Raw genomic sequence first — 15256 nt, 5'->3', positions numbered from 1 at the left:
TTGGGGCAAGGTTTGTGAAATGGAAGTCTGAGAAACAGTAATTGAGCCAGCAAATATTCTAGGTGCTGGGGTTAGAGCAAGAAATAGTCTTTATGGGAAACGGACTTTGGCCCAGTGGTTAGGGCGTCCGTCTACCATATGGGAGGTCCGCGGTTCAAACCCGGGGCCTCCTTGACCCGTGTGGAGCTGGCCGTGCGCAGTGCTGATGCGCGCAAGGAGTGCCGTGCCACGCAGGGGTGTCCCCCGCGTGGGGGAGCCCCATGCGCAAGGAGTGCGCCCGTGAGGAAAGCCGCCCAGCGTGAAAAGAAAGAGCAGCCTGCCCAGGAATGGCGCCGCCCACACTTCCCGTGCCGCTGACGACAACAGAAGCGGACAAAGAAACAAGACCCAGCGAATAGACACCAAGAACAGACAACCAGGGGAGGGGGGAAATTAAATAAATAAATAAATCTTTAAAAAAAAGAAATAGTCTTTTGTCTCAGGGAGCTAACATTCTAGTAAGACTTTAAGCGTGTTTTTTGTGTTTTTTTGTTTTGTTTTGTTTTTAACACAGCTGGTACTGTTGTGTGGTATGAAAGAGATAAAATCAGTAATGTAGAGAATCATGGGTAGCGGTGGACGGCTGTACTTCTTTAAGTAGAGATGTTGGAAAGGTGGGAATAATAAGAAGTGAAGAGGTGGGGAGTGAATAACTATTCTGAGTTTTGTTTTGTCTTCCAAAGCCTTCAAATTCTTAATTGTGCTTCTAGAGCTCACCAGGGTTTTTTCAGGGCCTGTGTTTGCTAGAGTTAAGAGAAAAGCCAAACCAGTGATTACTCACCTCAACCCTGCTTCAACTAGAACATCTCTTTTTATTGTCGTTTTAATTGTGATTGCTTCAGAGATTTGGAAAACAACTGCAATACATTAATTTTTGTACCTTAGATCCTTAACTCTTGTGTCTTGATAGTTAGGGCAAAAAAATTGTATGTTCCTTGTTATGAGAGTTAGCATTTTCTCCACAGAATCCAACTCATTGCCTTGAATATTATTATAACTGTGCTTAAGTCACCTACTGTTATATAAAAACAACCTGGAAATTTAATGACTTAAAATAGCAATGATTTATTATTTCTCATGATTATGTGGGTTCAGCTGGGTGGTTCTTCAACATGTAATGCAAGTGGGGTCACTCAAGTGGCTACTATCATCTGGGACCTCAGTTGGGGCTGGAGCTACCAAGATGGCTTCACAGTCACATGTTTGGACCCTCAGTAGGGGTCTGAAATGACTGATGGTTGGTGGGACCTCTCTTTCCAGAAGGGTCGTCAGTACTTACATGATAGCTCAGGGTTTCAAGAGGGCTGGTACTTAAAGCCCAAGCCAGAACTGACACACTGCCATTTCCACTGTCTCCTCTAGATGAGTGCAAGTCATAAGCCAGCCCAGAGTCCAGAGGAGAGGAAATATGTCCTACCTCTTAAAGGGAGGGAAGCATACCCATTCAGGGAGGGGAGATATTATCAGTAACCATCTTTGGGAACAGTCTGCCACCAAGTGTTGAGGAAGAATTTATTGAACTTTATGATTGCAGAGAGTCTGATTCTTAGATTTTATTCATGATGGGCTTGTGCAGGAAACATTTTCTAAGAAAATAATTCCTAGTGAAAAAAATCCATATAAGCTGCATGCATAAGTATCTTGTACATATGAGGAGTTCATGAGATATGTGTTTATTCACATACTGGGTGTGTAATGGGTGGAAGTGTGTTTTTAGGCCCACCCCTGGGGAATGGCAGGGCACTTTTAGAACCAAGACCTTTACTTCACTCTCTGGCATTCAACAAGTCCAGGAATCACACAGCTATCTCTAGGATAGCTGTTGATAGGATAGGAAGGGAAGACCTGATTAGGGTCAGTGTACTGCTGGTGGCCCTGAAGAAGATGTCTTTCCTTTAACTTCCTATGTGGTTGACCTGAAAGGACCTCCTGGTTGAACCATTGCTATCATTACAATGGTTTGCTGAGTGTGAGAATCTGTCCCTGGTCCCCGGACATCTTTTATTTCCAATCACTCATTCTTTTGTTACCTGTATTTTAGTGAGAAATGCTGGTGTCAGCCCAGGCCAGAGGTGGGAGAGAAGATTCTAGGAACAAACTCTGAAGTGGCCTTCCTGGTAGAATTTCAAACCTAAATTTTTTTTTTCTTTTTTTAAAAATTTATCAGTATTTATTTTTAAATGCTTTCAAACTTACAGGACAGTTACAAAAATAATACACACCCCATACAGACAACTACAGTATATTCTTATCCCCCAGATACCCAAAGCCACTAATTTTAACATTTTGCCACATTTGCCTTATCAATCTAATAGCCCATCGATTCATCTGTGTTTTTGTGTCCAACTGTGACATTCTTTATCTCACTATACCTCAACAATCAAGTAGTGCTAGAATAATTTTTTTTTACGTTTTTAAAATAAAATAAATGACTTCGGGCAATCATTTTCATCCATTCAATAAACCTCTGCTGTATACCCTAGTCCTCTGTTGTAGGCCTCAGCTCTGTCAGTACCCAGCACCGAACCAGTCTGGCAGAGGCCACGTACCTTCTTGTGGTGCTCACAGCTACTCTGCGCTCTGGACCCTTTTTATTCTTGCTGCTGGGCAAGTAGGCTTCTTAGAGTGGAAGCCTTTGTTGGTTGTGTCCGCATAATTCTTTCTTTGCCATTTGCATAGTTTGATAGTTTCAAGTTTAAAGCTCTTTATTCTCACTCTCTATCCTGGCTTTTTTTTTTTTTTCAACCTGGATCTTTTTGTTTTATCCCATTGACAAGTTTTGGTGGTCTCCTTTTCTCCTTCTAGGAACTTGAACTTACAGAGGGTTCTCTTTTTCCTTTTTGGTTATCCATACCTCTTGTTTTTGAAAAGTTGTTGATCTAGTTTATGGCCACATAGATAAATAGATTTGAAATGCCTGACACTGGAGAATTTGCCATATCTGTGGAGGCAGCATATCAACCTCTTTGCTTGTTTGGGTGAACTAGAATTGAACTGTTTGTAAGCCATGAGACACGTTTTATTTATTTGTGTTTAGAAAATTTCAAGGCCAGGCAGAATACTCAGTTTAATAATTTAAGTGATTATTCTGAATGCCTTTAGATATAGCTAATGATGTACTTTAAGAAATTATTAATTTGTATATATAGTAATTCTTTTCATCATCTTAGTCTCACAATTTTTTTTCTTCTTGTCTGTTTCAAGGACTCTATCCTTTTGTTTTGCTTCATTAACTCAGCAGCCATTCATTGGGTACCAGCTGTGAACTGGACATCTTGCTTAGTACCTGGGATACTGTGGAAAAATAAGATAGATATACTTTGTACCTGTGCAGAGAATATTATCTGATGGAAGAAGTAAACAAGTAAACAGGCAATTCCATGTTTGACATGCTTCAAGTGCCATACATGTTGTAGTGTAGCACTCAGGACTGGCACCTCATCCATGTGCTGTTAGGAAAAGGTCCTGGAAGAAGTCTGGCTAAATCAAAACTTGAAGGATTAGTCTGGCAAAAGAGGTGGAGAGGGGTATAAGTGCTCCCAGCAGCAGATAAAACTTTTGTCAAAATTTGGAGGCTAAAGAGAGCATGTAAAAGAAAGCCTGTAAGATTGGGTTGTGAAGGTGGAGAGGCAAAAATGGCTAGGCAAGTGAGTTAGATTAAGAAGAACTTTCTGGTGGCGGACTTGGCCCAGTGGTTAGGGCGTCCATCTACCACATGGGAGGTCCACGGTTCAAACCCCGGGCCTCCTTGACCCGTGTGCAGCTGGCCCATGCACAGTGCTGATGTGCGCAAGGAGTGCCCTGCCGTGCAGGGGTGTCTCCTGCGTAGGGGAGCCCCATGCGCAAGGAGTGCGCCCCATAAGGAGAGCTGCCCAGCATGAAAGAAAGTGCAGCCTGCCCAAGAAATGGCGCCGCTGACACAACAAGATGACGCGGGGAAAAGAAACACAGATTCCCGTGCCACTGATGACAGCAGACGTGGACAAAGAAGACGCAGCAAATAGACACAGAGAACAGACAACTGGGGTGGGGGTGGGGGAAGGGAGAGAAATAAATAAATCTTTAAAAAAAAAAAAAAGAACTTTCTAAATCAGGCTAAGGGGTTTAGACTTTATCCAAAAAGTAGTGGGGAACCATTAATCTTATAATGTCACATGATCATATTTGTGATTTAGAAAAAGAATGCATACCACAACAGAGAGAAAATTGAAGGGAAAGATGGGAGGCAAAAAGACCAGGTAATAAAGAGGCAGTCACCATCTCTAGACAAGAGATAATAGCAGTCAGGCTTGGGTGGCAGCAGTGGGGCAGACAGATACTCTGGAGGAACAAATGGCACAATTTGCCAGTTGATTGTATGTGTGGGGAGTTTATGGTTTGGGAGGGTAGATAGTTGACAGTTGGGTGGGCACCAGTCACAGAGAAGAAAAACAGTAGAAGGCATAGGTTTGAGGTCAACTATATTAGAAATTTTTCTTCTCTGGTTGTCATTACTCATTCATTGCAAAAACTTTTCTCAGTCAACCTACATTTACTAAGGAGTGTATAGTACTGCACTATGTATCATGAGGTATAAGATACAGACCTCCTTACCTATGGAAATTTACACTATGGTTGAGGTGATAAGGCATACATTCAGTGAATGCCCACTGGGTCACTACATTTCTCCTCTCTCTGTAGCCCAGTCTGTCTGCCCTTGCCACATCTCTCTTATGTTCAGAAACGTTCAATGCCTGCAAGGCACAGGTAAAGCTTACTAGTCTGGCATTCATATTTCTAAAAAAATTTATTTTGACCTACCTTTTCTACCTTTTCTCATCATGAAGTCCTCTCATCATCCAGCCAACATACCCACACACTTGGTTCCTGTACTTACCCACCCCTACATGCTGTCTTCTTTTGAATCCATTCTTACCAGTTTTTCAAGGCTTGTCTTGGTAACCAACTTTCCTCACAAAACTTTCCCTAATCTCTTTGGCCCCCAATGATAGGTTTTCCATCTTTGAACTCTTATTGTAAGTATCACTTATTTGACCTTTAGAATGGTTTGCCTTATGTTAGTAATTATTCTATGTATATACTTGTCTTTCTAACTAGATTTTAAAATTCAAGAGCAGTGACTGTCTTATATTGTTTGTACCTCCCATACGACCCAGTACAGTGCCCAACATGAAGTTATGCAGGTACTTTTAGAAATATTTGCTACTTTCTTTTTTAAATTGATTTTGTAAAAATATTACATTAAAAAAAATATATATGAGGACCCCTTCAACCCCACCACCCCCATCCCACCACTCCCCCCCCAGCAACACTCATTCCCATCCTCATGACACATCCATTGCATTTGGTAAGTACGTCTCTGGGCACCTCTGCACCTCATGGTCAGTGGTCCACATCATGGCCCATACTCTCCCCCATTGCATCCAGTGGGCCCTGTGAGGATTTACAATGTCCGGTGATTGCCCCTAAAGCACCATCCAGGGCAGCTCCAAGTCCCTAAGATGCCTCCACATCTCATCTCTTCCTGCCTTTCCCCATACCCACCATGTCCACTTTTCCCACTCTAATACCACCTTTTCTCTGTGGACATTGGATTGGTTGTGTCCATTGCACCTCTATGTCAAGAGGAGACTCAGATTCCTCATGGATACTGGATGCAATCCTCTCGCTTTCAGTTGTAGGCACTCTAGCTCCATGGTGTGGTGGTTGTCCTTCTTCATCTCCATCTTAGCTGAGTGAGGTGAGTCCAATAAATCAGATTGTAGGTGCTGGAGTCTGTTGAGGCTCAGGGCCTGGCTATCACATTGTCAGTCCAGAGATTCAGATCCCCTAAGTATATCTTAAACCCCGACACCAACTATAACTCCAGCACAGTAGCATGAAAGTCTTATGAAGAGAGATCCCATCTGAGTCCAGATTCATCATGCATAAACACCAGCTCTAAAGAAGGGCCATCTGACATGGCAGTTAACCCCATCTGCCATGACCATAGCACCCATGGGCCTCTTTAGCCCTCAGAGGAACCAATACCTGGGGGTTGTATCTACTTTATCTGTCTCTTAGACTCTGCTCAGTTGTGCATAAGGGCAATCCTTCTGACAGCCTCCAGACTCTTTTTTAGAGACTCATAGCCATATAAACGCATTTCTCCTTTCCATTTCCCCCTTAGATTAGGTCAAACAGCATTTTAAAGTCATGTTATTTTATGTAGACAGGGATATTCTGCTGATCCGCATTGAACCTTCCATTCAAGGTCATTCTCCAGTTGCATCATCAGTTGGTAGTTGATAGTGATCCCTCGGTGCCAGGGAGGCTCATCCCCGGGTGTCATGTCCCACGCTGGGGGGAAGGCATTGCATTTACATGCTGAGTTTGGCTTCGAGACTGGCCACATTTGAGTAACATGAAGGCTGTCAGGAGGAAATTCCCAGGCACAATGCTGCTCTAGGCCTTGTTCTTATTTCAGGCATATCAGCTCACAAGCATAGTCATTAGCGTCAGGGGCTCACTGTTGGACCCTCATTCCTTCCCGGTCCTTGCCGCTGCACCTGGGAGACTGTCGCTGCTCCCCTAGGGACCACGACAGAGCACCACCGGCCAGGAACCCAGTACCCCCCCATCTGTAGTTTTTAATTGTTTGCCACTATGAGTATCTCCAAACATTACCATGCACCCTGGACATATGTCCTGTATAGCTCCCTGTCAGTCATATATCACCTGTCAATGGTATCCTATACCAGTATTCCTCCGTTGCCATTGTTGAACCACTCTGTGATCCAGAACTTCCACCAGCTCGTCATAAATTCCACCCCTGCAGACGTCGGCTCACATCCTTCCTCCACCCCCCGATTTCCTGTAAGCCTATCGTTCAGTCTTTTGCTCTCTGAGGCAGCTTGCTTATTTCATATCATTGAGGTCATGTAGTATTTGTCCTTTAATGCCTGGGTTGCGTCACTCAACATAAGGTTCTCAAGATTCATCCATGTTATCACGTGTGTTTGTAGTGTATTTGTTCTTACAGCCAAGTAGTATTCCAGTGTGTGTATATACCACATTTTATTGATCCACTCATCTGTTGATGGGCATTTGGGTTGATTCCAACTTTTGGCAATAGTGAACAATGCTGCTATGAACATTGGTGTACATATATCGGTTTGTGTCCTTGTTTTCAGTTCTGCTGGGTATATACCCAGCAGTGGTATTGCTGGGTCATATGGCAAATCTATGGCTAGTTTTTTGAGAAACCGCCATACTGTCCTCCAGAATGGTTGGATCCTTCTGCATTCCCACCTGCAGTGGACGAGTGTTCCCCTTTCTTCACATCCTCTCCAGCATTTGTATTCTTCTGTTTTTTTCATAGCTGCCAATCTTATGGGTGTAAGATGGTATCTCATTGTAGTTTCTATTTGCATTTCCCTGATAGCTAGAGATTTGGAGCATTTTTTCATATGCTTTTTAGCCATTTGTATTTCTTCTTTGGAGAAGTGTCTGTTTAAATCTTTTTCCCATTTTTTAAATGGGTTGTTTATCTTTTTATTTTCAAGATATAGGAGTTCTTTATATATGCAAGTTATAAGTTTCTTATCAGATACATGGTTGCCAAATATTTTCTCCCACTGTGTGGGCTCCCTTTTTACTTTCTTGACAAACTCCTTTGAGGTGCAGAAGGCTTTAATTTTGAGGAAGTCCCATTTATCTATTCTTTTGCTGCTCATGCTTTTGGTGTGATATTCATGAATCCATTTCCTATTACAAGGTCCTGTAGATGTTTCCCTACACTGCTTTCTAAGGTTTTTATGGTCTTGGCTCTTATATTAGGTCTTTGATCCATCTTGAGTTGATCTTTGTATAAGGTGTGAGATGGTAATCCTCTTTCATTCTTCTACATATGGCTATCCAGTTCTCCAGACACCATTTGTTGAATAGGCCACTCTCTCCCAGTTGAGAGGGTTTGGTGGCTTTATCGAATATTATGTGGCTATATATGTGAGGTTCTATATCAGAGCTTTCAATTCGATTCCATTGGTCTGTGTGTCTCTCCTTATGCCAATACCATGCTGTTTTCACCACTGTAGCTTTGTAGTATGTTTTGAAGTCAGGTAGTGTGATTCCTCCAATTTCGTTTTTCTTTTTCAGTATGTCTTTGGCTATTCGGGGTCTCTTTTTATTCCAAATAAATTTCATAGTTAGTTTTTCTAGTTCTTTAAAGAAGGCTGTGTTGATTTTTATTGGGATTGCATTGAATGTGTAGATCAGTTTTGGTAGGATAGACATCTTAATAATATTCAGTCTTCCTATCCATGAACAGGGAATATTCTTCCATTTATTTAGGTCCTCTTTGATTTCCTTGAACAATCTTGTATAGTTCTTGATGTATAAGTTTTTTACCTCTTTAGTTAAATTTATTCCTAAGTATTTGATTTTTTTATTTACTATTGTGAATGGTATTTGTTTCTTGATTTCCTCCTGATCTTGCTCATTATTGGTGTACAGAAATGCTACTGATTTTTGCGCATTAATCTTATAACCTGCGACTTTACTAAACTCATTTATGAGTTCTAGAAGCTTTGTTGTAGATCTCTCAGGGTTTTCTATGTATAGGATCATGTCATCTGCAAATAATGAAATTTTGACTTCTTCCTTTCCAATTTGAATGCCTTTTATATCTGGTTCTTGCCTCAGTGCTCGAGCAAGTACTTCTAAGACAATGTTAAATAGGAGCGGAGACAATGGGCATCCTTGTCTTGTTCCTGAGTTTAGAGGGAAGGATTCTAGGATTTCTCCATTGTAAACAATGTTGGCTTTAGGTTTTTCGTATATACTCTTTATCATGTTCAAAAAATTTCCTTGTATTCCAATCTTTTGGAGTGTTTTTATCAAGAAAGGGAGCTGTATTTTGTCAAATGCTTTTTTCTGCATCTATAGATGTAATCATGTGATTTTTTTCCTTCAATCTGTTTATATGGTGTATTACGTTGATTGATTTTCTTATGTTGAACCATCTTTGCATACCTGGAATGAATCCCATTTGGTCGTGGTGTATAATTCGTTTAATGTGTTGTTGAATACGATTAGCAAGTATTTTGTTAAGTATTTTTGCGTCTAGGTTCATTAGAGAAATTGGTCTGTAATTTTCCTTTCTTGTGGTGTCTTTGTTTGGCTTTGGTACTAGGGTAATGTTGGCATCATAGAAGGAGTTCGGCAATGTTCTTTCTGTTTCAATTTTTCGGAATAGTTTCAAAAGGATTGGTGTTAGTTCTTTCCAGAATGTTTTGTAAAATTCACCTGTGAAGCCGTCTGGCCCTGGGCTCTTCTTAGTTGGGAGATTTTTACTAACTGATTCTATCTCTCTGCTTGTGATTGGTTTGTTAAGATCATCAATTTCTTCTTTTGTCAATATGGGCTGCTTATGTGTTTTCTAGGAATTTGTCCATTTCCTCTAAATTGTCATTTTTGTTGGAATATAGTTTTTCAAAGTATCCTCTTATAATAGTCTTTATTTCTGTGGGGTCAGTGGTGATATCGCCTTTCTCATTTCTTATTTTGTGTATTTGCATCTTCTCTCTTTTTTTCTTTGTTAGTCTCGCTAAAGGTTTGTCAATTTTGTTGCTCTTCTCAAAAAAACAGCTCTTGGTCTTGTTTATCTTTCAAGTGCTTTCTTATTTTCTATTTCATTTAGTTCTGCTCTTATCTTTTATATTTCCTTCCTTCTTCTTCCTGTTGGGTTACTTTGTTGTTGTTTTTCTAATTCCTTCAAATGTGCAGTTAGCTCTTCAATTTTTGCTCTTTCTTCTTTTTTGATATATGAGTTTATGGCTATAAATTTCCCTCTCAATACTGCTTTTGCTGCATCCCATAAATTTTGGTATGTTGTGTTATCATTATCATTTGTTTCAAGGTAGTCATTGATTTCTTTTGAGATTTCCTCTTTGACCCACTGTTTTTCTAAGAGTGTGCTGTTTAATTTCCAAATTGTGGTGTGAAGTCTGGGTCTCCTTCCCTTGCAAATTTCCAGCTTCACTCCACTGCAGTCAGAGATATTGTTTTGTATGATTTTGATCTTTCTGAATTCATTAAGCCTTTCTTTGTGGCCTACCATATGGTCTATCTTGGAGAATGATCCATGTGCGCTTGAGAAAAATGTATATCCTGCTGTGTTTGGGTGTAATGATCTATATATGTGTATTAGATCCAGCTCCTCTAATATACTGTTCAAATGTTTTGTTTCTTTAGTGATTCTCTTTTGAGATGTTCTGTCCAGAGTTGATAGTGGTGTTTTAAAATCCCCCACTATAATTGTAGATGCATCTATTGTTTCACTTAGTTTTTCCAGCGTTTGCCTCATGTATTTAGAGGCGCCCTTGTTAGGAGCATAAATATTTATGATTGTTCAATCTTCTTGACAGATTTTCCCTTTCACTAAAGTGTAGTATCCTTCTTTGTCTCTCACAATTGTTTCACATTTAAAGTCTATTTTGTCTGATATTAATATAGCTACTCCTGCCTTTTTTTGGTTATTGTTTGCTTGTATGATTGTTTTCCAGCCATTCACTTTCAATCTCCATGCGTCTCTGGGTCTAAGATGTGTCTCTTGTAGACAGCATACGGATGGGTCATATTTCCTTATCCAATGGCTCAGTCTGAATCTTTTGATAGGTGAGTTTAATCCATTGACATTCAGTGTTATTACTTTCAAGGAATTATTTGTGTTAGCCATATTTTGATTGGATTTGTGTTTGTCATATTTTGTTTGTATTTTTTTCTCTTCTCTTTTTGTCTTTTTGTTGTTGTTGTTGTTGTTGCTCTTATACTCTCCTCCAGCTTTGCCTGCCCTGTTTTTTCCTTTCTTCCTGCAGAACTCCCTTTAGAATTTCTTGAAGGGGAGGTTTCTTGTTGGTATACTCTTTCAGTTTCTGTTTGTCTGCGAATATTTTGAACTCTCCATCATGTTTGAATGCTAGTTTAGCTGGATAGAGTATTCTTGGTTGGAAATTTTTTTCCTTTAGTACCTTGACTATATCATACCACTGCCTTCTTGCCTCCATGGTTTCAGATGAGAAATCAGCACTTAATCTAATGGAGCTTCCCTTGTATGTGATGGTTTTCTTTTCTCTTGCTGCTTTTAGAATTTTCTCTTTGTCTTGAGCATTGGATAATTTGACAAGTGTATGTCTTGGGGTGGGCTTGTTGGGGTTTATGACCAGTGGAGTGTACTGTGCTTCTTGGATATCTGTCTCTTTCAGATTGTACATCTGTCTCTTTCAGTAGATTTGGGAAGTTTTCAGCCATTATTTCCTGCAACACTCCTTCTGACCCCTTTCCCTTCTCTTCTCCTTCTGGAATGCCTATAATACGTATGTTTGAGCGTTTTGCATTGTCATTCAGATCCCTAAGTCCTAGCTGGATTTTTTCTATCTTTTTATCGACCCCTTCTACTATCTGTTTGATTTCTGATGTACTGTCTTCCACATCACTAATTCTCTGCCTCTTCTAGTCTGCTGATATTTGCTGCAAGTGTATTTTTGATTTCTTGAACTGTGGTGTTCATTCCCATCATATCTGTTATCTTTTTGCGTATGTCTGCAATTTCCCCTCCAAGTGATGTCTTCATGTTGTTAACCTCTTTCATTACTTCATCAAATTTGTCGGTGACAAATGTTCTGAGATCTTTCATTGCTTGTGCAAAGTTCTGCTCCCCTTCCTGAATTTTGGTTTGTTGATTGGATTCAGCCATGTTTTCCTGATTACTGGTTTGGTTTGTAGATTTTTGTTGCTTTCTGGTCATTATTTAATCTTGATGGATTTAATCAGTTCCTTAGCTTCTTTGTCTACTCTTGGAGATTAATTAGCTGTTGTTTTTACGTAAGTGTTATAGCTTCTCTTTGTCACTTTGTTCTTCTTATTCTAATTTCTCATTGTTGGTTAAGTTCACTTTAAGGGAAAGTATTAGTGCCGGGGAAAGGCAATTGTGTAAGCAAGGGAAAAGTGTAAAGTAGTATTGGTGATATATGTTAACAAAGCAAGAATATGAGATCTGGGAGGATGGAGGTTAGATTCATGTAAATTGTGTAGAGTTATAGCAGTAGGTAGAGTACCTATTATGAAGTAGATGATTGAATATGGGAGGAATATGGTATGAGCTAAAAAACTATTGTTTTCGTGAGAGAGGGAAAAAGAAAAGAAAGGTAATAGTTTCAAGAGTGGATAACAGACAGAAAACAAAACAAAGGTATTAGAAATTAAGACTTAGACACTTCGTGGATCAAAGAAAGGGAGGTGGGAGGTGGAATATAGGAGAGACAGTAGATGATGGCAGATATCAAGATGTAGGGGAAAGAGGATAGTGTAGGTAGCCTAAATCAGTTCACATAGAAATGAGGCAGTGGAGGATGAGAAAACCCCAGCAAATGTGAGGTGTTTCCTGGCGCACCTTTCCTCCAAATTGATGTCCAGACACTTCCTGCCCTGCAAAAAATCTGCTACTTTCTTGAGAAAAGTACAGATCACATAATTTTGATTAAGTAGCAAATGAGAAGTAAGACTACATATTCCAGGATTCAGAGGAGGAAGATGCGAATATGGACTGAAATGGCCAAAGAGAGCCTTTTAAAGTAAGACTATATACAGACCTATACAGGCAGCCCACAATCTACAATCTGCCTCCTCATAGAGGCCCTATTATAAATGGTGATTCTGTATTCAGTACAACCCTCAAAACCAATGTAGTCTTGGGTAGCTGAGGGCAGTTCTACCAAAAAATGGTAACAGCCCGTGACCATTAACAGAGAAATGGATAAACAAACTTGTATATTCATGCAGTGGAATACTATTCAACAACATAAAAAGAATCCAACTTTGATGTATCTAATAGCATGGATGAATCTCATAAACTGCATATGAAGTAAAAAAAAGCCAGACACATATTATATAATGTATCATTACATTTATATGAATTTCTAGAATAGGCATAACCAATCTGTAGTGCTAGAAATCAGATCTGTGATTGATTTGGGGGAGGGAGTAGTAGTAGACTAAGAAGGGGCACAAGGAAGCTTTCTGGGATAATGGAAATCTTCAGTCTTAATAGGGGTGTGAAATTTATCGGTATGCGTTTGTCAAAACTGATCAGATAGTACACTTAAGATCAGAGCATTTCACTGTAGGAAAATTTTCTTCAATTAAAAAATATATATTCTGGGTTTCCACTAATAGGAACATACCTCTAGAGTTGATAAAAGTGGACAAGTTAGAGAATATTTATGCCACCCCTTCAGAGTAGTCCCTTAATAGTTATGGAGACAGAATATTTTCCTAAAAGCTATATTTAGCTTGAGCTTTTTGGTCAGCTGTGCAATATGGGGAACTATTTTTAGGGCACTGTCAGAGTTCAAGAGTAGTTTATATAGATGAAAAGGGTAATCTTATAAATATCATCTGGGATTTGGATCTCCAGAACTTCATATGCCAGTCTGTACTTCTGATAACTATACTCCAGGCTAGTGGTCCTCAACTGGGCCCATTTTGCACATCAGGGGATATTTGGCAATACTTGGAGACATTTTTGATTGTTAAGACTTGGGGGTGGGGTGTGTATTAGTCAGCCAAAGGGGTGCTGATGCAAAATACCAGATATTGGTTGGTTTTCATAAAGGGTATTTATTTGGGGTAGGAGCTTACAGATACCAGGCCATAAAGCATAAGTTACTTCCCTCACCAAAGTGTATTTTCACATGTTGGAGCAGGATGTCTGCTATGTCTGCGAGGGTTCAGGCTTCCTGGGTTGCTCTGGGCTCAGCTCCTGTTTTCTCCACAAGATTGGCTGTAGACTATGAGGCTCTGTAGACTTTGCCTTTCTCCACAAGGTCAGCTCTAGACTATCAAGTGACTGTCTCTGTCTCTCTCTCCCTGGGGCTCCAGCTTCAGCATCAAACTCCAACATCAAAACTCCAATGTTAAAAGCACTCAACTCTGTCCTTTGCCATGCTTTTTATGCCCTACTGGTACAAGAGGTTTACATGATTACTTAATCAAGGAAACCTATGAATCCAATATAGTCTAATATGCCCAGAGGAAAAGATCTGTTTACAAACATAATCCACTATTTCTTTTTGGAATTCATCAATAATATCAAACTGCTGCTAAACATACCTCAAAATGCAGGACCAGACCTCTTTACAACAGAAGAACGGTCTAGTCCAAAATGTCAGTAATGCCAGGGTTAAAAAACCCTGCTCTAAACCTGCTACTATTGCCAATGCTAGTCGGCCTCAGTCGGATGTTGATTATATTCATAGTTCAAATCAATTGTGGAAACTTGGTGTTTTTACAGACTATACATTTCTTCCCTGACAGAATTTAATATCAAATTTTGGTAAACATATAAAATCTTAATTTTTGAGAAAAAATTCTATGTATTAAGAGTATTTCCAAATTCAGAAGTATTGTATGTGTCATTTGTTAAATTCTTGTCATACTGTATGTTGTTCTTAACTTAATTTCATTAAATATCCAAATGACTTCAGTTTTCTTCCTTAAAAGAAACAAGAGATTTTATTATCAGATTAGAGGAAATAAATGACAGTGATTTATCTATTTTTTTCTCTTTCTACAGAATGACAGGGAGAGAGTTTTTCTCTCGTTTTCCAGAACTCTATCCATTTCTTCTCAGACAGTTGGAAGCTGTAGCCAATATTGTGGACAGGTAAAAAGAGACTAGGGAAGAGCAAAGTGAAATCAAAGATGTGAATTACTTTATTAATTGAGATTTTCTCTTTAGGCAAGTTTTTAATCAAATCCTTCCTTAAAACATAGATGGATTTTTTTTTAATGTGTTTTTTTCACTACATCACATTGCCTAGTTCTCTATAGTAGATGTATCTGAAGAGTGTAAAAATCCTATTTTAAATTAACTTGTATCAAATTTATCCTGTTTTCATTGGTATACAGGAACTATATTTTTATTATAATAAGGTGATTTCTTTAGTTCAGATTTATTTTCTTATTTTTAAATCGGTGTGTTTTCTTATTGTTTCCATAATGTGTACTTGTTCTTTTATTACTGACCTGTTACAGCTGACCACTGTGGAACTATAGCATTTAGTTATAGATGACTAATCTGGTCACCTGTGATCTGAAAGGGGTTTGATCCACCTGAATAAAGATGTTCATTGACCCTGGAAGCACAAAGCAAAACCAATAAGAGGGATTGCAGTCTAAT

General features: G+C 39.4%; 1 protein-coding gene across 4 annotated transcripts in view; it reads left to right on the top strand.

Annotated features, from left to right (window-relative positions):
* The window catches only part of THADA (THADA armadillo repeat containing), a 383919-nt gene that overhangs the window by 149032 nt on the left and 219631 nt on the right, over nucleotides 1-15256 (top strand). For 3 of the 4 annotated variants that reach the window (XM_012524133.3, XM_071208795.1, XM_071208796.1), the window contains exon 27: nucleotides 14651-14740. The exons of the other annotated variant lie outside the window; for it this stretch is intronic. In XM_012524133.3, the coding sequence (XP_012379587.1) occupies nucleotides 14651-14740 (90 nt within the window). The remainder of the gene's footprint in view (nucleotides 1-14650; nucleotides 14741-15256) is intronic. 4 annotated transcript variants of the gene reach the window in all.

The sequence above is a fragment of the Dasypus novemcinctus genome, chromosome 17 (assembly GCF_030445035.2).
Source record: "Dasypus novemcinctus isolate mDasNov1 chromosome 17, mDasNov1.1.hap2, whole genome shotgun sequence".
Lineage (NCBI taxonomy): Eukaryota > Metazoa > Chordata > Mammalia > Cingulata > Dasypodidae > Dasypus > Dasypus novemcinctus.
This window is presented reverse-complemented; position numbering and strand designations above follow the sequence as displayed.